The sequence below is a fragment of the Mus caroli genome, chromosome 17, assembly GCF_900094665.2.
Source record: "Mus caroli chromosome 17, CAROLI_EIJ_v1.1, whole genome shotgun sequence".
NCBI classification, from domain to species: domain Eukaryota; kingdom Metazoa; phylum Chordata; class Mammalia; order Rodentia; family Muridae; genus Mus; species Mus caroli.
Genome location: NC_034586.1, coordinates 63006397 through 63029944, shown reverse-complemented (window position 1 = coordinate 63029944; position 23548 = coordinate 63006397). Strand labels below are relative to the sequence as shown.

At 42.7% G+C, this 23548-nt stretch overlaps 1 protein-coding gene across 7 annotated transcripts in view; it reads left to right on the top strand.

Moving 5' to 3' along the window:
• Positions 1-23548, top strand: part of Ptprm (protein tyrosine phosphatase receptor type M) — a 682149-nt gene that overhangs the window by 443256 nt on the left and 215345 nt on the right. For all 7 annotated transcript variants that reach the window (XM_029470946.1, XM_029470944.1, XM_029470943.1 and 4 more), the window contains one exon: positions 18593-18725. In XM_029470946.1, coding sequence (XP_029326806.1) covers positions 18593-18725 — 133 coding nt within the window. The remainder of the gene's footprint in view (positions 1-18592; positions 18726-23548) is intronic.

Genomic DNA, 23548 nt, shown 5'->3' with positions numbered 1-23548 from the left:
GGCTGGGAGGGTGCCAGAAGTCTGCGGCCCCAAAAGGGTGCTGCCTCAGCGGCTCTGTGGCTCCTGCCTGTCCCAGAAGCCGTCTGCCCCCGTGGTCCCCACTCTGACCTGTAGAGACTAAGCTCGGCGGAGTCCCGGAGCCAAGATGGCGCTCCCTGCAGGGCAGGTCACTGTCCTCCGACTGTGTCACTGACTTTCTAAAGCACAAGTTTGTTGCTGCCTTTGTAGCTGAGGCCAAGTATCAAGCTCACCAGGATGTCTCCAGTTCACGATGTCCAGCCCTAGTCAAAGCCTTGAAACTAAGAGAGAGAGAGAAACCTGGACCTTTGAATGAGGTGGTGATTTTAAATTCGGTTCATAGCAAGAGATGATCTGGCACACTGTGGAAATAAGACCCTCAGGTCTCTCATCCCCTAAATGCGCAAACCAGCTACCAGATGATAAGCCATCCACAGTGCCTTTGAGCAGCATCCTGGACTGGTTCAGAGCAGCTCTGTCGAGTGGGGCAGTCAATGCATGAGCTTCAGAACCACACTGCTCCAGCGCAAGTCACAGCCCTGCCACTTAAGAGCACAGTGCCCTTGGCAAGGGATCTAGCATCCCACAAACCAGGACAGCTTGTGACATGGGAGTCCTACTCATTTCTACTCATGAGGATATAGTCAGGATTAAGTAAACAAATAGAACATTTCTCTCTTAATATGCCATTCAGTGACCTTCAAGCCAATGTCCAGCCAAGACGGTCATTGCACTTCTTGACGGTCTACTTGCATGTCGTCATAAGCTTTTCCTTGGGTGACATTATCCTTTGACATATTTGTTGCTATTTTCAGTATAAAGAAGTTTCTATTTGTTGATGGTCACATGTTCCCATTTTTCTTGGTTTCTCTGCATTCTTCTTTCCTCCCTAAGCCACTCTAGCTCTCAAGTTACTCAGGTGTGACTTCCATCCATTTTGAAAGTGTTGTTTAAGTTTATCTCTTGAATCCTTCTAGAAATTAGTATTGGTATAAGCTGAGGTATCACTTGGGGTCAGATCTAACTTTTCCCTAGACAGATAACCATTTTTCAGAGCAGCATTCTCACTCATGGAAAGCAGTGGAGGGTTTGAAAAGTGATAGCTACTGTAGGGTTTGGTGGTAATGTTGCTGTAGACAGAAGGTTGAATAACCAAATTTTTCTTTGCCTTTACGACCAACAAGGCTCAGGAGCCCGATATGCATTGGGTAATCTTTACTGAATAATCAGTTCTGTGTCAGAATCCAAGCTCTGCACTGCCATGAGTGATGTTTTCCTATACACCTGGGCTGGCCAGATTAGCTTTGGGCAGGAGCCCTTTTGTTGCAGAGAGAGGCTTCTCAGTTATGTTTTACTCTGTAAGGAAACTGGAATTCTCATATTCTTTGTCAGAGGCCACCACCTTTATTTCATTATCTGCATTTGGTCTCTGTGGGACCTTGTGATGTGTAACTAAGTAGTCATCACTTTGCTCTGAAGCCTTGTCCCTTCTCTCCCTCTCCCTCACTCCACGCTGTCACACTTACCTTTCACCCATGATCTTTTGTGGGTAATCCATTTCTCACCAGCTTTCATTACTACTGCAAAGTACCTGAGACAATCGACTAATAAAGAAGAAAGGTTGCTTGGCTCATGGTTTCAGAATAGATAAGCACTCGGTCATGTTGCGTTGCACCTGTGGTAGTGAACTACTTCATGATGGGCACATAGGCTACAGGGAGTCTGTTCGCCTCACCATGGTCAAAGAGCAAGAGAGGAAAAGGGATTAGAGGCCCAGCAGTCCCCTATGGGACATGCCTTGAGATAAAGCCTTACCTTTAGCTGTGGACAGGTATATTTAGTCATAAAAGTTTGGTCTGTATACTCACGATCATCCGTACCAAAGGAATTGTTGATTTCATTTGCTATGTTTGTAGAAACAATATAGAAATAGCTCTATCATCTATATAAGGTCTATATCCTATAGATCATTAAACCCTCATAGCCTTTCTCTCTGGGTTGAACAAATGAAAAACACTTGGGCATCAGCTATTATTTCCTAACGAAATGAAGTAATTCATAAAGGACCAATGCCCTTGAAGGCATGTGCTAAATTCTAAACTATAGGTTTTTAAAAATATTTCTTTATCTTTATTTTCTGTGTAGACATATTTTGCCTGCAGGCATAGGTGTGTACCACATGCAGTGCCTTTGGATGCCAGAGGAGAGCATTGGATCCTCTGGGACTGATGTTACAGATGTTTGAGAGCTTCCATGTTGGGTGCTGGGAATAAAAGCGAGTCTTCTAAAGAGTAGCTAGTGCTTTTAAGTGCTGAGCCATCTCCCTGCCGCAGAAAGCTTGGAATAGTGACTGCAGAGGATGGGTTGGCTTCCAGAAGGTTCCCTAGGCTAGAGTCATATAGGCCACCTCATACTGGCATCCCACCCTGCTTTTCTTACATATATATCATTCTGTTCAGAAGAAAGTACAATGTGGCATGTTTAGTCCTTGAAATGGGTAGCTGTGAGGGGTAAAGGCCGCCCACAGAAGTGTGACGTGCATTCTTTGCACTCAAGGAAGCTGTATTTCTGACCTTTATTAATGTAAACAGTTCTATTGCAATGAGTTCACTAATGCCTTGAAGTTTGTTGTTGTCTTTGTTTATCTAAGACAAAAGGCCTCATTCTATAGACCAGGTCGCCCTTGATTTCACAGGGTCTACTTGCCTGTGCCTCCTGTGCGCTTGGATTAAAGGTGCATGCCACCATACCTAGCCTGTCCTGAGATGTTAGTGATAATCATGATGGGTGATGGAAGAATAGATGGTGCTGAACTCTAACATCGATCTCTGTATGACCCTGGGCTTGTTTCCAGTAGAGAAACTTCAACTTGACATTCCTAAAGAATTGGGAATACAGGTTAGAAGGTTGTGTCTCCTCTCCGTTTCCCTGTCAGTAAAGCAGCTGAACCCTTCATGGACATTGACAACCAGCAACTAGAAATGGTGGTTGTGCAAGAGCTACCATTCTCCACCCAGTTCTGTTAGATGCAGCGTTGTGTAACTGGGGGTGCTACAGTCCCCCAAAGCCCCCCGCACGTTCGTATTAAATATCAGAGGATGGCCTAGGGCCCTGTCTTCAGCCACACAAACCATTATGGACCAGAGGGCAGAATTTGGTTGGTGTTTTGGCATCTTTCACCAAGTTTACTGAGATTTCCACCTAGAAAGTAAAGGGGTAGAGACGTTTTCTTCCCCACGCAACATCAGCTGACTCTGTTATAATGGAGTCACTGCTGTATTAGAGACACCGGGAGTTCTAGTGCCACTGTTGACTGCATGCCTCTTTTGTTCTCCTTTGTGATAGATGTATAGATGTCACCTATAGATGTGTATATGTCACCTATAGATGTTACCTTTCATCTATAAGATAACACAGTTCCAAGAACATGGAGAAAGGATGCAAGGATAGATGTCAAGTATTTGCTCTTAGAAAGAATATATTTTAAGAGCTGTAGATGCACTGAAAATTTTTTTTTACATTTTTATTACATAAACCTAAGAAAATTTTTGTAAAATATTTCCAGTATAGAGGAGTTTGATTCTTCAAGTTCTTTTTCTTCCCATTAGCAATATGTAACTGCATATATATATATATATATATATATATATATATATATATTTCTTAGGAGGCATTCTTCTTGTTGTTAATAATAGCCTGCTAGAACATGCTGCTTTTCCACAAAATGTGGAAAAACCAAACCTTTTGAGTCTCTGTAAGCCACCTTGGGTTACACAAGCAAAACAGCAGAAAGAAAATGCCTGGACTTTGAAGGCTTTTTCCATACAAGATTTTATATTGATAGATTATTCTTCTATTGTCTATCAGGGAATATATTTCTTTCTGCTAGAAGAATCACCTTCATAGCTGGATAAAATGAGGAAGAGGGGGCATTCTCTGAATGTTAATTAAGGCTCAGTGACAGTCTTCCTCCTTGACGACTGATGTATCTCCTCATCTCCTCCTATTGACAGACACTGTCCTGTTAGTCTTTCTTTCATTCCTTTATTGCTTAGGGGGAAAAAAAAAGTCACTACAACTGAAAATCTAAACTCGACAGATTAGCCCTGACATTTTTATGTCTAAGAATGAATTTCACTTGGAATTTATAGTCCAAGGGTTATACTGATTAAATTTGGAGTTGGCCTTGGCCTACCCCTAGTCTCTCTTGTCCATATATTTTAAGTGACTGCAAAATAACTAGCCTTTATGAGAGTCTGTTGGGCTTAACCCAAAGTGTTTAATTTAATCAGGATGGAAAGCAAGTCAGAGTACCCCAGCCCTTCCCTGCCCTCCCCTTGTCATCTTAAGATGGTAAACCTGTGGAGCGAGGTACAGTAAGTAAGATATGGGTGGACTTGGGATAAGTGGGGTTCTTATATGAGAGAACTGGAATCATAAAACTTCACCATGGCTCAGGGATAAATCGGGGAAGGGAGGCCTTGGGAGCGAAGGGGGAAAAGACCAACCCTTTAGCTGGCCACAATTCTTTGGGGCTGAGGCAGAGGATTGTTAGGAGTTTGAGGCCAGCCTGAGCTTCATAGTAACTTCCTCCTTCACCTGGAATATGGCCTAAATGGAAGGAGAGGGCAGACCTTGCCCTCCACTGTTGAACTAAGCTGTTTTGCAAGCCACCTTCCCATCACAAGCGCTCACAAACTGTAAGAACAAGCTGAGCGCATCTCTTCAGACCCATATTCCCTGAGAAAATGATAGAAAATACTATATTTTTTTTTAAATAATGTATTATATGGTCAAAATTCAACCCTTTTCTTGATTTGAAAAGATCAAACAACAGCTTTCAAAGGCAAGCCAAGTTTGGGGTGGGCCTCCACAGGCCCTCGCTCTTTCCACTGTTCCCGAGATATGTGAGGAAGGAGGAGAGAGTCACGGCCTCTGATCCACCAGCTTTTAGAGAGGTTCAAGTCCATGGGTCAGATCTGCACCACTTTCAAACATGCAGGGCCCATTTCCAGGACAGATTTCAGACATGCCAGATAGGCTTCTGCACCTAAGAACTGTGTCCTTGGTTTCCTTCTTTATATTACTGGTGATGCTGGGCATCCCCCTCACAGCCCTGCCTCATGCTGGTTAATTGCTGTAGCCTCAAATCCAGCCCTAGCTCTTTTATCTTTCTGTGTGCATCTCCCAAGTGCCAGGATTACATTAAGAAGTCACCATAACCAATTTCAGCACATTTTTGTTGTTGTTGTTTAAAACTGAGCACGTTATATACCCGGGTTGGCCTTGAACTTATTAAGTATCCTGGCTTGTCTCAAGCTTGTGATCTGCCTGCCTCCATCAGCCAGGCTCTGGGGTTACCATCGAATTCCACCATGCTGTGATCTTCTAGTTTTAGTTGAGTTATTTACTTATGAAGTCTGACCTTAGAGCACATAATTTAGGAATCCTGTTCTTGAGATAAATTGTAGCATGTTCAAGAAGGCTTCTGGGCAAATCTCTTCGTTCTTAAAATCTCACCTTCTGCACAGGGAGAAAAGGGGCATTTCTCTTACCTCAGAGGGAAAGAAAGGCCATCTCTTTTACCTCACAGAAAGGATGCCATCTCTCTTACTTCAAGGGGAGAAAGCTATCTCTTACCTCACAAAGGGAATACCATCTCTTACCTCACTGAGGAAGGATCATTTCTGACCTCACAAAGGGAGCACCATCTTTTACCTCACAGAGGGAGGACAATCTCTTACCTCAGGGGGAAGACCATTTCTTACCTCACAGGGGAAGCATCATATCTTACCTGAAAGGGAGAATGTTATTTCTTACCTCATCCAGGCTATAAAACAATAAATACCATAATACACAAAAGGCTGAGTGGGAAAGCATCTCCTCAGAGTGAGGCACTCCTTGTTCACTTACGCTGCTGTTACTCTGTAAAACTACTTTGCTGTCATCCTTGAGTCTTTTATGATCAGTGGCTCTCAACCTTCTTAATGCTGTGACCCTTCCATACAGTTCCTCATGTTGTGGTGACCCCCAACCATAAAACCATTTCCATTGCTACTTCATAACTGTCATTTTCCTACTGTTATGAATCGTACTGTAAGTATCTGATATGCAGGAATATCTGATATGGGACCCCTGTGAAGGTGTTGTTTGACCCCAAAGAGGTTCTGTCCCACAGGTTGAAAACCATTGATCTAGACTGGCAAGTCACACATGGGCCTTGAATCCCTTTAGAGATACTCAAAATTGAGTTTCTGAGGAACATATCTCATGATGGTGTGTGGAGGATTATTTACACAGGCAGCGTAGAGGTGTTGGGGTCTTTAAATGCACCAGGGCATGGCAGGAACATTATTTTGTTGTACCCAGTCCAGACACAGGGGCAAGCCACATGAAGATCGGACTAATACTGCTTTATTTACCTGTGGTCAACATCAGACCCATGCCAGAGAGCACTCTAAACCCAGGAGCCAGGAGGGATAGTGCTTATAAACCCAAAACGCACGGTTACATCCTACCTTCATTCCAGAGGCAAGCCTGGGACAGAAGTGTTCGAAAGCTTCTGTCAGTTGATTAAAATAATGTTTCACATTGCTAAACAGTGGCCCTTCGAAGCTTCAGGTGGGGCTGCTAGGAGATGGTTGTGCTCCTCCAGGTGTGGTTAGCCTGGCTAGGGAGCAGCTGGGTGAAGACAGTGTTCCTACCATACATCAGGACTGTAATGAGCCCCACATAGATGATACTTATAGACAGCATAACCCAATCTACTGTGTCGCTACTCACAATGATGATGGTGGCAACCATAATAAAATAAAATAAAAGGTCCCTCTGTTTCTAAATGAGGCTATTTAATTTGAAATAGTAATGGCCCAAAGCAGTGAATAACTTGTAAAAATGTATGGCATACTTTCCTGTTAGCTTGACCATTTGGGGATTAATTTGTCCTGTTGGTGTCTTTGGCTTAAATGAGGACACCTTTGTATTAATCATTCAACTGATTGTCAGTCAATTCAATAGGGCAATGTGTGTGTGTGTGTGAGATGTGTGTATGTTGTACATAGAGAGTTCAGAGGACACTGTTTGAGGCGGGGTCTCTTTTATTGTTTTTCTGCTGTGACCATCAGGCTAGCCGACCCAAGAGCTTCCAGGGTGTCCTGTCTCCACCATCCATCTCCTCGTAGGATTCTGGAATTGCAGGGATTATAGCTGGCATCTACTTGGACTCTGGGGATTCAGACTTGTGTCCCCATGCTTGCAAAGCAAGCATGTTTACCTCCTGAGTCTCTCCGTAGTTCAAGGATACACTTCACTAGACTCCATTCAGGTGGATTCTAGAACATCAAATTTCATAGCTTTTATGGATACTGAATAAAGCTGGAAATTTTTAAACCAGCTCACATATATTTTCATTCATAGCTTTTTTAAAAAGGTTTATCTCTTTTAAGTATATAAGTAGACTGTAGCTTTTTTCAGACACACCAGAAGAGGGCATCAGATCCCATTACAGATGGTTGTGAGCCACCATGTGGTTGCTGAGAATTGAACTCAGGACCTCTGGAAGAGCAGTCAGTGCCCTTCACTGCTGAGCCATCTCTCCAGCCTCTCATTTATAGTTTTTATATTTTAACTTTTAACATATAGTTTTTAAACTTTAACTTTTCGACATTTCTTACTCTTCAACCTATTCCATAAAACATATCCTTTATGCCATGTAACTTTGAAGCTATAGAACTATATTCCACAAAACACTTCTTTGATGCCACATAACTTTAAGTGCAAAGAATTATATTCTAGAAAACACACCCTCCATGCAATGAAACTTTAAATGCTCAGAACTATATATGCAGCCAGAGTAGACATCTAACTGCCTATTTCTCCCTTGGGAGAGCCAAGCCCATGGCTCAGATGTGTATCACCCTCTCCCTAAGAGTCACTGTTTCTAAATGCCAGTGTATGAAGTATCTGATATTTCTCATCGTTCCTTAACAAACTCCCTAATTTTGGTTCTTTCTGCCTCATCCTGAAATCCTTTTCCACCGCAAACTCAGGGATCAAACATTATGAGTAGAGGTCTCTAAGGAGAAAGAGGAACTCCTCGTGATAGTGGTAGACAGTGAGGGGCTGCATCTCTCTGCCCCTACTAAAAGGGATTACATTGGCTTTGGATACCAACTTTTCTCTGAGAATCCATGCAGGTGTTGTGATTTAGCTTTGTCTTCTTTACTCAAATTTTTATGTATTATATAGATGTAGATAAATAGCTGGGTTTTAGATAGATAGATAGATAGATAGATAGATAGATAGATAGAGAGAGAGAGAGAGAGAGAGATAGAGATAGAGATAGATAGATAGATAGATAGATAGATAGATAGATAGATAGATAGATAGATAGATAGAGATAGATGATAGCTAGAAGAGACAGACAGAGACAGAGAGAGACAGAGAATAGATTATAGACAAGTGATGGGTGATAGATGATAGGTATCATCATAGGTAGGTCATAGATAAATAGATATCTTTGAAAAGAGTATAATAAGAAACAGAATTATATATACATATTATATATAATATATATGCATTTATGGATATGTACATGTGTGTGGAAATGCATGCACATGTATGTAGAAGCAAGAGGTAAATGTTGTGTGTGTTCCTCAATTGCTTTCCAACTCTCTCTGAACTCAGTTCACAAATCAGTGAGTCTGACTGCCCAGAGAACTTCAGGGATCCTCCTTCCTCCCCACCTCCCTGACCTCAGGATGCCAGGCTTTTCTTGGGATACGTACACACATACCTTATGGTCATGGGCCAAGCGTCTACTGATTCTTCAGTCCTCAGAATTATCATTTGACATTTGGTAGGTTTCCCCTTATATACTGTATAATTTCCTTAGATACTGCTGTGTGCTCATGCACAAATGGCTCATAATTAAAAATATGTTCAAGTCAGCCACTTGTATCTTTAAGCCAGCTTGGGGCTGTTCATAATTCCCCCTTTCTCCTAAGCGATGAGAAACTCTGACGATGCTGTCATGGTAGGATGAGAGGCAGTAACCGTTTCATTAATAAAATTATGATTAATCGTATGACTCACACTACCATTATCTTATCAGATGTCTCTCTACATTCTTTTCCTTCAGAGAGGACCCTAGGCCATTGTCATTACAATGGAAGTGATTTGGGCCTAGTTTAAGCTTCTAAAACAAATTTCCCATATAAGCATGAAAAATCGTCCATATCCGCATAATTGTTACAAGCATTGCATTCATAGCACTTTATCCTTGACAAGAGTCTCGTTCCTCGTCTCTCGTCGTAGACACAGGGAAGTTGCCGGTCACTGATAGATCTGCGCTGCACTGCTGTGGGTGATGCTCTCCTGTTTGACACAAGTGTTTATTCCCACACTTGCTATTAATGTCACTGATTTAAAGTTTGGTAGTAATTTTCCTGGGAAGGGCCTTCTTCCTCTCTTCTCCTCTGGCCATCCCTCAGAGCCCATGTTCAGACACCATTCTCTCTTACACCTATCTCAATATCTATGGAAAGCCATCCAAAGTCGGAAATGTGCCCCTTCTTAGTTAGCTCCTTTCTGAATGCTTAGCTTTTGTGGAACAAAGGGCAAAGAATAGGACCTACTGTGTGTTGTTTACTTGCTTCTTTTTTTTTTCTCCTCATTTTCCTTTATGCCCATGGCCCAACATCTGAAGGCTTTGCTATAAACAAGGAACAATTGTGCTTAAAAAAAAAAATGATGGCAAACAGACAGACAGGAAATGAAAGTGAAATGGACTGTGGCCAAGCTTTGAGTTCTGCAGACCTGGCCTTGTACGAGTGCTATACACACGACAAGATATGGGGCTGGTCACGTCAAGGAACACAGATGAGTTAACCAATTATGTCCCAAAGAACACATTGCTTAACGTGTAATAAAGAGAATTCACCAGAATTAGTGAAGCCCAGGTTGAGACTGACAAGTATCATGCAAGAGAGAGAAAGCCAGGCGCTCTACAGAATTTGGGAGTGTGAACCCTTGCTATATGGTCAGAAGTCACAGGGGCTACTTGGGTGTGAATGATGGGGGAGCTGTGAGCTTCAGAGAAGACTGGGAGAGAGCTTCCTGGAGATAGAACAGATGGCATAAAGGCCAGGAAGGGGGACCATCTTGGGGGGGGGGAGCAGAAATCAAACATCTCTATGTGCAGGGACAAGCATGGTGGAAGGCACGTAGAAATAAGCAAGGAATAGAGTTTTTAAAAATGGTGTTGGAACGAGTTCAAAGGGCTTTACTGCCTCCTGAAGTAAGCAGCAGGAAGGTCTTGGGTTTGCAGTTACAGTTTTGTTAAAGAGTGGCCCAGTTTGAGCTATTATTTCAGACACTGATATCGATGCAGCCCAATATAAAATTAATTAGATAAGATGTGTGTGTGTGTGTGTGTGTGTGTGTGTGTGTGTGTGTGTATGCTGAAGTTCAGAACAGGAAGAAAAATGCCAGGGCCCTGGCACGGGAATGAAGCAGTCATGAAGAGAGGATATGGCTCCTCTGACCATCAGGCTTATCTCTGTATCAGGTGTCTCTTCTTCAGCATGGCCCAGAATAGGTCTCTCTTGTAACTGAATCCAGCTCTATGGGCGGCGGGCCAGAGGTTCTCCCTCTATGACCAAGATCCATTTACTTGCTCTGACTCTGAAAAACTGTCGCATTCGAAACAGTGCGTGAGAATCCTCTCTCGACTTCCGGTAAATTCACAAGTATTTTTCTGGACTTGAGGTAGGTAGGGCTCAGTGGTAGAGTGCTTCCATAGCCTGAATAAGGTCCTGGACTCCTCTGCGTTCCAAGGGCCATGCCCATATAGCTCTTGCAGCCATGTAAAAGACACTTCCCATCTCAACATGCAGTTTCCCAGATTCTCCGTACATTTTTAGGCTCTCAGATCTGTGATACTGATAGCACACATGTTTAATTTATTGAATACACTCACTTTAAAAAAAAATCTAGTGTTTATATTGTGGAGTTTGTATGTGTGTGCATGCATGTGTGAATTGTGTGGTATGTATACATGTGGTGTGTCTGTCTGTCTCTGTGTGAATTGTGTGTTGGGTATATGTTGGCACACATGTGCTACAGCGTATGTGTGACGATCAGAGGACAACTTTAGGAGTCAGTTCTCTCCTTCCACTATGGGGGTCCCAAGGATCAAACTCAGGTCAGGAGGCTAGGCAGAGAGTATCTTTACTCACTGAGCCATCCCACTGACCCTAAATATNTTCTTTTTTTTTTTTTTTTTTGGTTTTTCGAGACAGGGTTTCTCTGTGTAGCCCTGGCTGTCCTGGCACTCACTTTGTAGACCAGGCTGGCCTCGAACTCAGAAATCCGCCTGCCTTGCCTCCCGAGTGCTGGGATTAAAGGCATGCGCCACCACGCCCGGCAATATTCATTTTTTTTATAGGAAAGTAAATAAGAAATTTCAGAAGCAGAAAGGGCTCAGGTCAAGGGTTGTAAACAGCCCTTTGTACAGGAAACATTCATGTTTCTCCGGCCACGGGGATGATTCTCGAGTTGCTAAGCATAATCTAGACAATGACCCAAAAGCATAAACTCCGGCAGAAAATATGACTGACAACAGACGGTGGTTTCAATACCTTCAAATGTTAGTTTCATCATCTTAGGACCTCCCCCTCCCTCAAGTAATTCAGCCTCCACAAAAGTCTGAAGCAGCCGACTGTATCTCTCTTATTGATTATGTAATTCATGCCAAGGTACCCACGGTTGATAACTTTATATCGACAAGTTGATCCCTCGTTTTATGACCTCGCCCATAACTCAAGAAATTAAAATGGGGGGGAAAGAAAGTATTTCATCAGGATAGCAATAGTGTCAATAATCCTCTCAGAACTTCCAGAGTCCAGAGAGTGAAGCACAGAGCTTTTGATAAATTATCTTACCAATAGGGTGTCAGCCACATCGATACACGGGAGCGATAGCGGCCACAAAATTAGAACCGAAACAAGAAAGAGTGAATTAATTTGGGAGGAGAAGTACCTTTCAAACAATTTTGCATGAAAGAAAAAAAAAAAAAACCCTGCACGTGTGATCATTACTTGGAAGCTGCAAACAATCTGCTTGCCCTGCCGTGGAAGCGAAGGCAGAGGGAAAACCATAAATTCAAAAGCATAATCAGGTTACAGAGAGTGAGCACAGGTTCTTCTCAGAGTTGTAATTGACTGTATGCCCAGGAAGGAAGACAATACTATGTAATTTAGATGAAAAATCTTTGGGTTGTTTTGCCATTACGTATAATATTAAGGTACAGCTAAAAATAAAGTAAATAACACTGCAAAGAATTGTCATTCCCCGAGCCATAAGACATGACTGATTCGTCTCACAGCAATCTTTACAACCTGGATGTTCCTCTTTTTAAGGAAGAGAGCGGAAAACCATGAGCAAAGGGTCAAAAGAAAAAAAAGATTAAAAAATTAGATTATTACTTCCCTGTAGTTATAGAAATGCCAGTATGGAGTGCCTAAGACCAGCTCAGTTGAAATTTCATCTTCCCTTTCTAACCTTTGCTCTTCCAGATGTGTGGAAGAGGAGAGTGTGTTCTCAGTGACTGGAGATATTACAGTACTTCTGTAACCTATACAAGGCTCTGAATTTGACCCCCACCCCACCTCTAGCACCACACAATCCCTGTACAGTGGTGCAGGCCTATAGTTGGAGTACTTGGGAAGTAGAAACAAGAGACGCTGAAGTTCAGGGTTGTCTTAGACGACAAAGAGAACCCAAGGCTGCCCAGGATTCTAACACTTTTAGAAGTAATTTTTTTATTTAATTTTTAAAAAAAAATATTATTTACTTAATGTATAATGAGTACATTATAGCTGTCTTCAGACACACCAGAAGAGGGCATCGGATCCCATTACAGATGGTTATGAGCCACCACGTGGTTGCTGGGAATTGAGTTCAGGACCTCTGGACAAGCAGTCAGTGCTCTTAACCGCTGAGCCAGCTCTCTAGCCCAAAAGTAATAGCCTTACATATTCCCACAACTTCCATTCCCTCTGTGCTCTGCCTCCAGGGTCCTGTCAGCAGGTTTCTGTCTCCTGAAGTCTTCTTTCCTCAATTGTTCCCATTATTCCCACATCTCCCCTTCCCCCCCCCCCCGGGGCCTAAAGCCAGGAGGAAAGATGATGGTATTGGTTTGCCACTAAATACCCCTAAGCATGCTGGGACAATTGGCATGGGTTGCTTTGGTGAAGTCTAAATGCTAAACCCAAACGGGCTTATCCCCTGAAGAAGCAGCACCTACCCCTTCCACACAAGGAAGACTCAAGATAGATTCAAACGCTGGCTGTTGGCAGTCAGGCGTATCCCTGCCCCCGTTTGGCTCTGACTCTGAGAGTCCCTTAGCTATAGAATGATCGTCTTCCTTCAGCTTGCTAATCTCCTTCCTCTTCTTTGTGGAATCTGTGGATTCCTACCTTTTCACCTCAAGGCCAATTCCATTTTCTCTCTAGTTCATTGTTTTGTTTTGTTTTAATCTAACTCAACATGTTCTACCTGTGGGCAAAGCCTATCACAGCATAAAGCCTTGCTTCCAAGGTCCCCTCCTTGACTGTTCCCAGCCCTGACTCAGGCTCCAGATGCAAAGCTATTATGTACTCACAGAGCTTTCTCTGCCCAACACCCTAATGCATGCTTTCTACCTGTCTGGAGCCATCAGGCCACTCGTTAGTGCTGCCTGTGGCAAGGAGGCTTGCTGCCTCTGTTCCCCACACTGCTCCAGGTAGGTTCTGGAGCTCTTGGGCATTTAGTGTGACTTCCTGTGTTGGTGACAGTGACCATCTGATGACCTCTGTCATCATGGACAGGAGGACCCAGTAATCTAATTCCCTTCAGTAACAGCACCTGGAGCAGTAAAAGCACTTACCAAAGAGGCATCTATTTGAAACCTGTGCCATATAAACAAACTTATTGTGTATTGTGCAATACTGTGGCTGTTGTATGTAGGTGACATGGGACATCTGGGTAAGACATCTACACTTCTAATATTCACCGGTCATTCCTCTGCCACTTTGGAAAATATTTTCAGGTGTTCATTACATTCTATACCCTCCTCCTCCTCCTCTTCCTCCTCCTCCTCTTCTTCCTCCTCATCCTCCTCCTTCTCTCTGGTTATAAGATCCCATATGTTTTGGGGGTAAGTGACAGCCCCACCCCTCATCTTTTCCCAGTGTTCTCTCCCCAGCCCTCACTTCTGCAGCATCAGGGCTAACTTTACTGTGCACTTTTATTCAAGCGAGAGCTGCGCCCTTTCCTTCATACCCCACACTACCCTTATTCACTTGTTCTGTGCTCTCGGCCACTCTCAGGGCTCAGCCCTCACCTCCAGCAACTGCACAGCTTATGCCTCTCCAGCCTCCAGCTTCTTCCAAGGACCCTCATTGCCCCACACTCTTTCTGCCTTCCCTTCCACTTCACAGTAAACCTTCTTGCCTTTCCTGTCCCAACCCCTCTAAGAGCTTTCCTCAAGGGCAATAAAGCCAATGGGGAAGGGGTCATGTTCCATGGTCCCTCCCCCCCAGCTGCCAGCCATGGTTATGGTTGCTCCTCACTCCTTGGTCCACAGTGACTGCTCCCTAGCCTGTACCAGCCCCACTTCTGGGATACGCCCCTGACCTTTGACCTGTCTAAGATGTCACTCCTGCAAGCATTCTCTTTCTCCCCTTTATCACTGACTTTCATTCCTGATTGTTGTTTGCATTTGGCCTCAGAGATGCAATGGTCTTACAGGCCATCCCTCTTTGCTCATCTTTTGACCTCCTCCTCGCCAATTCCTCTCCACACTCCCCTGGCTGGTTTGCCTCTCAGTTTTCATTTTCTCTGTGTCCCGAACAGGCTTGTGACTTTACGCACCACCATTATTATGGTGTTTCCTAGATTTATATCCCCCACACACACCCACTCACACATCTCAACTGCTTGCTGCTTGGTCTCTCCTTTGGGTGTCATCATCTGAATCTTACGTAGTCCAAAGAGAAGCTCTGTCTTCCCCACCTGCCCTCTGAGCCTGCTTCATCCACACTCTCAATATCAGTCAGTGACACAGTCACCCTATCTCTAATGGCTTCCAGAAACCTGATATTGTTTACACTGGCATACTGAAGCTCAGCAACAATTACCTATGACTACCATGAAGCTATAATGAAGTTGAGCAAGGTCTCTCTCCATCTCCACTCCTGCCACCTAGAACCAGGTCCAAGTTGCTGTGAGAACCTCCCTCTGAAGTCTGTGTTTCCAGCATGGGCAGCCTTCTGTGCATCCAAGATAGTCTTGTCAAATATAAACCAGATTGTATCTCTTCCACTCAGAATCCTCCCAAAGCTCCCATCAGAATCCTTCCCATTTGTAGACATGACCCCCACATACCAACGCCATGTGCCAAGTTCCCAGTTCACCACACTCCACCCCTGCCCAGTAATCTGGTCTCTCCACTGCTTGCAGAGGTCAGCAGGGTAAGGGTATGTCTCACCCTCATTCCTTCTGCAGGTCCTCCCAATGCTCCTGTCTCAGTAATTCCTTCTTAGTTCTCTCTACTTGGTCATCACCCATGGGCCTAGCACCAAGAGTGATACAGCCCACAGACTTCGTTCAAATACCTCTCTCATTGGCACACATGAATATAAATTCTGTTTTGCCTATTTATTCACTACCATGCTGCTAATATACAGAAAGAAATTCGTTTAGGTGTCAGGAAACCACCTGTTAAGTAAATGCAGAATATTGTTGATATTCTCTTCCATGTTCACAGTCATCCTGGCAGTAATCAGCTGAATTCCCTGGGGATATCCTTAAAACAGGGCTGTCCTCCCTCAGCCGGTCCCAGCCTAGCAAAGGGAAACCATTGCAAATGCTATGGGTCTTGTGATCATAAAAAGAGAAAGAGCTATAAGAATATGTTCTAGCAGGGTGTGGTAGAAGGGGGTGCCTCTGCGGGCCTATGCTGAGGCATCCCTTCCCCGAGAGACCAGCCATAGGATGCTATAGTATAGAACAGAGTTTATTCAGGGCATGGGGAGGGGAGTTAAGAGAGTAGTAGAGGCAGAGAAAGGCAGAGAGAAGGAGAGAATAGAGAAATGGAGACCGGTCGTGACCACGTGGAGAAAGAGGGGAAGGGAATAGGGAGAAAGGACAAGCAGATAGCAAGAATGAGGGAGACAAGAGAGTAAGAGAGAGAGGAAGGGCAAGCAGCCCCTATTATAGTGGGCCAAGCCTACCTGGCTGTTGCCAGGTAACTGTGGGGAGGAGCATACCTGGCTGCTGCCAGGAACTGTGGGCATGGAGTTTAGACAGAATACCAACAATGGGCAGGATGGACAGGAGGTCTGGTCATCAGCCTGATCCATCATGGCTTCCTGCGAAAATCTATGCAGCTGTTTCCGTCAGTGGGTCCTCTTTTCTCAGAACTGGTACGAGTCAGATCATCCTATATTTTTATGTGAAAATGTTTTTAACTGAAAGTTTTTTTTCCTTAAATTCTTTTTTTCTCAATTGATGTATTTTTTATTTACCAAAAGAAAAGAAAAAGAAAAAAAACCTGGAAATTATTTGGTTATATTAAAACTATATTTGGAGAACTGGTAACCTCGAGTTAATAAGATTCTCTTTTTAATTGCACATTTAAAAATGGATATTAAATAAAAATAAAAAAGGTTGGCCCTCTATTCTGAATGTTACATTTTCCATCTATTAAGTTCTTCATACTCTTATCAAATATGCATCTTTCTCTATAGTTTTCTAAACAGTGTATTTAACCTTGCAATTTCCTCTGCCTCAGCCACCTGGTGCTGTGGCAACCGGTCTAGGGAAGTGAGTGTTCCTCAAATTATCATTATTGTCTTATAAATAATATTTAATTATTTTATCATAATAAAGTAATTGTCATTAATACTTTTAACATTTATCGAGAAGCAGGTTTAAGGATTGCCTACCTAAGGAAAAAAAAGCAGGAAGGGATGTTCTGTCCTCTTGACAGTGTCAGAAATAAATTTAATAATAGTAATAATAATAATAAATAGTCATTGAAGGTTCCTTCTGAAGGCTTTTGCTTACAGTACATCATTGTGAATAAAGACGCATGACTACAAAGTTCATTTGTATAAAAGCAGTAACTAAAGATGGCACTAGGAGGCAGTACACAGGACACCTGGGACAGTCGCTAGCCATCCTCAGGAGATACACGTGTGTGGGTGGCCTGGGGTCTTCTATCTCATGTTTCTCCTCTAAGCTGCACCCAGCATCATCAGGCCTGGTGACAGCCATGTTCTCTTCCATAAAAATCTTAATATGAGTTTAGTTGGAAAGAAATTGGGTCCATATGCTTCCAAAGAAGCAAGGAAACCAGAACAGCTCCAGCTCCCCCATCCAGTTCCCCATAATGCCCCATTTCTCACAATGCCCTACTCCGCACCATGACTTCCGGTCTGTTGTACACGTGGGCACAGATGCAGGTAGGACCAGTGCAGTTTCACAAGCACAGAGGAGTGCGCTGGTATAAGACACAATGGAAAGGGAGAAAGAGCAGGTTCAAATTCACATTCATCGTTACTTTTGACCAACAGAAATGCAAAAAAGATTCTAGGCAGAGAATTTTGAACATGAAATTGCTGTATTTAGTAAGGCTGGTGTGGTAGCCTGGATGCCAGAGGCCATCGTATCCTGATGAGGCAAGGAGAAACCTTTTTTTAAAAAGTAGACACCATTGAATGAATTGGACATTGCACCCCTAAATATTCTTCATCCTGAACTCATTTAACAGAGGAAATGGATATCTCATCAGACATAGATTTGACATTCCATCACAGTCTACCATAAGCAGGACAGACGGTGTGTAGGAAGGAGACATGCAAGCGAGCTGAGACAGTCGCCACTCCGAGGCCCCAGTTATCTCATTTAAACAGATATGAACTGTGGGCACCAGTGGTATGATCAACCAGCTGCTGCCCCACGTTGTGAATAAATTGCTTAGAAGGATCCTTTTGCTCACCAGATGTGACCCAGATTCAGATTTCCAAAGGTGGGGGGTCTCTATTGTGTTAAAAAAACAATTGCTGGTAAGATGCATGGCAAATGAGCTTATCTCTCTCTTCCAGGTGTTTGGGCTAATACGTGATGGAATTATTGCTTCATTTATGAAAAATAATTGAGGAAAATGTTCCAGCAAATAAAATTTGGATAAAGGCTCAGGAATAGCTATTGTGCTCTTAGCGAGTTTTTTAATGGAGGAAGAACAGGAGCTAAGAGAGATAATAAAAATATTTAAAAATGCATTTGAGAAGTCTGTCATAAAAGGGTCAGATGTGGGTGTGCTGTGGCGAAGTGAAGTGTTGAAGAGCAACGGGAACAATTACAATGCTTTCAGCATCTAGGAAAGCTGCTTTAAAAAAAAAAAAATCAAAGCCCGTCTGTGTGCCAGCTCTGATAAGTTGTATTATTCTGTTAAATGCATGGGGAAATTTTTTTTTTAATGTAACGACTTTATTCTGTCTTACCCACTTGCTCTCCTTTTCGTCTCTAGGGGCCGTTACTCCAAAGCCTGTCCCTGAACCCGAGAAACAAACAGATCACACGGTTAAAATCGCCGGAGTGATTGCAGGCATCTTGCTGTTTGTTATCATATTTCTTGGAGTCGTGCTGGTCATGAAGAAGAGGTAGGCTTGTGGCCAAAAGTGGACTCATTTCTGTTGTTTGCCAGGTCACCGTATGTGTATGAAAAGATCCATTTACTGGGTAGGCAACAGTGCCCAAGACACAGCTCTAACTCCATGATTGTGAGTGTTGTTTATCATATAGCATTTGCAGTTAGGGGACAGACATTTAGAGTAAATGCTTGGGTTATTTTTTGTGGATATACAAAGCATATCCTGCCAAAATAAATACAAGAATTTCATTTCCTCCTGTGGGATAATCTAAAAGCTGTGATTTTGTTTAGTCTCTGACAGTTGTTCAGTCCTAAGGACTGACAGCTCTGTATTTGATACTCCCAAGCTGAGTTGAGAAGAAAGACTTCCCTCCCGTTATAATGAAAATTATGAGGGCAGACTTCCTCAAGCCAGCATCCTATGCTGACACCATGTTACAGCAGCTAATCAATACAGTTCCCCGTGAGAATGCAACCTTGATGGTCAGCATCCCCAAAGTAAAAGACAGGGCATCCACATGTGAAAGACTAAGTTGTTAGAGTAAATGCAGTGTTAGAGTAAGGTTCTGTCTGGCTGAGGGATCTCTCATTGGTGGAAGAGATAAGTAGATCTGGTTATGGTAAATAATTCTTTCCTTCCCTTGGAAAATATTCAGTGTCTGCTTTTGTATGAGCAAGTTTAAAAACACACACACACACAACTTAATAATAAAATAGAATCTTCAATTTATATAAATATAAATATAGCTGATTGGAAGCAGTAGACAGAAGTTCTTCATGGGGCTTGCTGCTTTGCTCTTTAAATGCAGTTGTAACCATGGAGTGGGGATGTGGTCGTGGGAGGAGGAGGTGAAGTAGATGGGCAGGCTTGCTAGGGTAAGATCATGGACAGGGTCCATGTGGCCATGGACAGGGACTGGACTCCATCATGAAATCTAGCTGCTGGTGGTGTCAGCTAAGTGTTATGTTCAGATGTGAACGTAGGAAGATAAGAGAACAGTTGTAAAAAGACCATCGAATGAGAGGGGACATCAGGAGGTGCATTTCAGTGCCTACTTGGAGGGAAAAATAAAAGTTTAGAAGAAACTAGTTCTTTCCCCAGCAAGTAAGTGTGGTGACACTGTTCATAGGCATGCAGAACAGAGAAGGAACTAGAAGACGCACAACAGTAAAAGAGAGACGTCGGTTGTGGACATTTGGGGTTCAGGATCCCATTGTGCTGGTGCTCTCCCTGGCAGATGGATATGCTTTGTGGATGAGAGATAATATTCCTTACTCTGCATGAGCTTGTAGAGTTCGAGGAATGTCCAAAATAAAGATAAGCCTTGTGTTAGAGTCCTGTACGCTTGAGTTCTTTTGCAGGCAGGTGAATCCAGCTGGGTTCGTTCGCCTTCCTGTTTCTTCTATGTGTCCTGTGTCTCTTGTCATGTGTTTGTTTTTTCCCTACGCTCCCTTTCCCTACTTCGTGTTAATGTTTTTGTTTGCTTGTTTGCTTTTGTGGAATGGGATTTGACTCTAGAACCCTGGCTGACCTTGAACTCAAGATCCTACTGCTACCAATTGAGTGCCGGGACTGTAGGAAAAAGCTGCCATACCCAGACTTCTTTGCCTTTGCATCACTGTTTCCCATTCTTCTTCTTCACATCTCATACTGGTTTTGTTTTGGTTTATCTCTTTTTCCTTATCCCTAATCACTCAATTTTTTTTCTGGGTGATCTTTGCCTGATCCTTACCTCAGTGTTTATGTAGATACCGATTTGGGGATATCAGTGATTTTCCTATTGCTCTTTTTTTTTTTTTTTTTTTTTTGTGTGTGTGTGTGTGTGTGTGTGTGTTTTTGAGACAGTGTTTTCTCTGTGGAGATCTGGTTGTCCTGGAACTCACTCTGTAGACCAGCCTGGCCTCAAACTCAGAAATCCACCTGCCTCTGCCTCCCAAGTGCTGGGATTAAAGATGTATGCCACCACTACCCAGCCCTATTGCTCTTAACATGTACCAAGGGAAACCCCAAGTAACAATAAGGTACTAGGCATGAACAACAGGCATGAATATCATGTAGCTATTCAAAATGAATTTCTGAGACTTATTTTAAATTCTTAGACTAGATTGGATCTTTATGTCAACCAGCAAGCTGTCTGTGAGCAACAGCTTAAAGCGTAGTCATTCAGTTGCCCCTGTGACCTCAACTAAATGCTAACTAATCCTCTAAGGGTCTTTCTTTTTCTGCTAGACGTGTTCATTCCTCTACCCAGGTCTCTCAGGTAGTCACGGGGCTGATGCTATAAATTATGCATTTGAAGAGATTGCCTCTGGTAACATATGGCCTTGATACAACTTCAGACTAAAGACCCATAAGTCACGTCAGATCTTACATGATTATTTACTACACAATAATCTTAACAGGGCTGTCTGCACAGCATGCACCACTGCTGTGTTTGCCTTCTCTGGAATAGAGAATGTGTTCTCTGTAAGACAGATTAGCCAACACGCTCTGCCTATAAATGCAGCGCTTTAAATTTTAGTCCTGTGCTACACGGGATACAAATTCTCAAAACTTGGAGTTTTGGGTTTTTTTTTTTTTTTTGCTTGTTTGTTTTTTTTTTTTTCACCAAAATTCAAGTCTAAATTTGACAAGCATCATTTTTAGACAGAATAGTTAAAATGGTGCATGAATCATGCATTGGTTGCTGGAATTTCACTTGGGTGTAGCAAGCATGTTTCATTATTTAAGCTACCGAGTAGGCCTTCCAAATACCCTCTTTATTCACTTGCTAAAGCAGCTAATATCAGCTCTGTGATGTCTGCTGGTGAGCAGCTAGTCTTTCAGCCACAGTTTTCACCATGCCATAAAAGACCTTCAATAAATAAGGAGAAGCCAGCAGGCAATGAGGAAAATGGGGGAGGGGGAAAGAGGCCATGAATGGCCACAGGTGTGCATGTCTATGCAGAACTGGCTATTTTTTCTACTAGATGAAAATTAGTGAGATCAAACTTTGTGGGGTTTTTCTGCCTCTAGCCTGGCTTTCCTCCACTCACAGATTTATTTCTATTATCTACCTTCTATCTATGTATCTATCTAGTATCTATCATCTATTTATCATCTTTCTTCTAACTACCATCTATCCATTATCTATTTATCATCTGCCTTCTATGAATCTATCAATCATCTATCATCTATTTATCATTCATCTATCATCCATCTAGTATCTATTTACATTTATTATGTATCATGTATCTACCTATCATCTATCTATCTATTTATCGTTTTACCTATCTACCATCTATCACTTATCTACCTACCTGCCTATTTGGGCAGGTGCAATCATGGCCACAGCACAAGAGAAAGTAGAAGACTGAAACAAACTTAGCAATATTTCTGGAAGTGCCACTGGGAGTGTGTCCTGTGGAGGATGAGTTCGCTGTCCGTGATGCTCAGCACTCCAAGCCAGTCAGCCTGGAGTTCTGGCAGATCCCAGCAATGGCGCATGTCCTGGAGCCATGCTGCAAGGAGGCATCTTCGGGTACTGACATAGCTAACATCATTTGCCTTCTGAGAGGACAGTCCTGGGAATCAGTACTTGCTGAAGGTAGAACTTTGATAGAGAACGTGAAGCCTTTCGACTCATGGAACGCTTTAGCAGAGAGGTGATAGTGAGCAAAGGCAGGTATGGGCCTGAGGGGTGCATTACAGTGTCCTACAACTCTCACAAATCTGTTAGGCTTTGCCTGGACCGATGATATGAAAGCTTTGCTCTTAAAGGCCTTTGGTGAGACCCACACATTTGCTTTTATCCTATCCGTGGGCAAACCCATGTCTTCTGTCCCTATCCTAAAGGGCATGTGTCACTGGCCGTGCAGTGTTTGGGGACAGCAAATGCTAAAGAGCATGTGGAAAATGAGCGCTTTATGCAGAGCCTCATTGCAGGTACTCTCTTGACTGATTCCCAATGATGCAAATGGGAAGGTGTTGTTTTTTTTTTTTTTTTAGCATATTTTACTCTCATCTGCTTTAGTAAATTTATGTAAATAAAAATACCTGCATTTTCAACATTTTCCATAAGGCATAATTTATCTAAATATCAGTTTGACAGACTTTAGTATCTCACCACTGCCGATTTTACTGTGATTAATTATATTTGCTGTTGTTTCTAAAATTGCAGTAGATCTTACCTAAGTGTGAGAGCGTTTGTATTAATTATAATTATATTCCTGTCTAAGCCACAATGGTACATAGCAATCTCAACAGTTGTGACTGTTCAAAAATAATTAAAGAGATATGAATTATTATATAAAATACCAAGCAGGAGCTGTTTTATGAAAACACCTGTTAGTGATATACATAACTATCTTAATCCAGAAATGCATATCCCTGCTGCTGTCTACGATGCAATTAACCAATGTCTATTTTACAAATGAAGCAAATTATAAAATGTTGTTGAAACAATACTAGTACTATATAGAAAAAATAGCAATAAAAAATGGAAAATATTTCTGTAGACATCATGAAACAAACAAAAAAAAATGAGGGAAACTTTAATGAAAGCACTGTTTTCAGAGAGACACTTGATGTGTGTGGCTGGAGGCAAGCTGGTGTTGACCGTGTCTCCTGCTCTGCCTTCTTACGTGGGGACTAGATTTTCCCCCGCTGTAGCCCAGTGTGAACCTGTATGTGGAAAATGTTGTAAGTGTGATATGCAATTCAAATTCCAGTTTCAAAGCCACACATTGCGAATGTACAGGAGGAAGTGTATATGTTCATGTCCTCTTTGTCAGTGACTTATGAAATATGTACCTTTAGCGTGGACTCATCTAAATAAAGACCAGTGGTAGAGA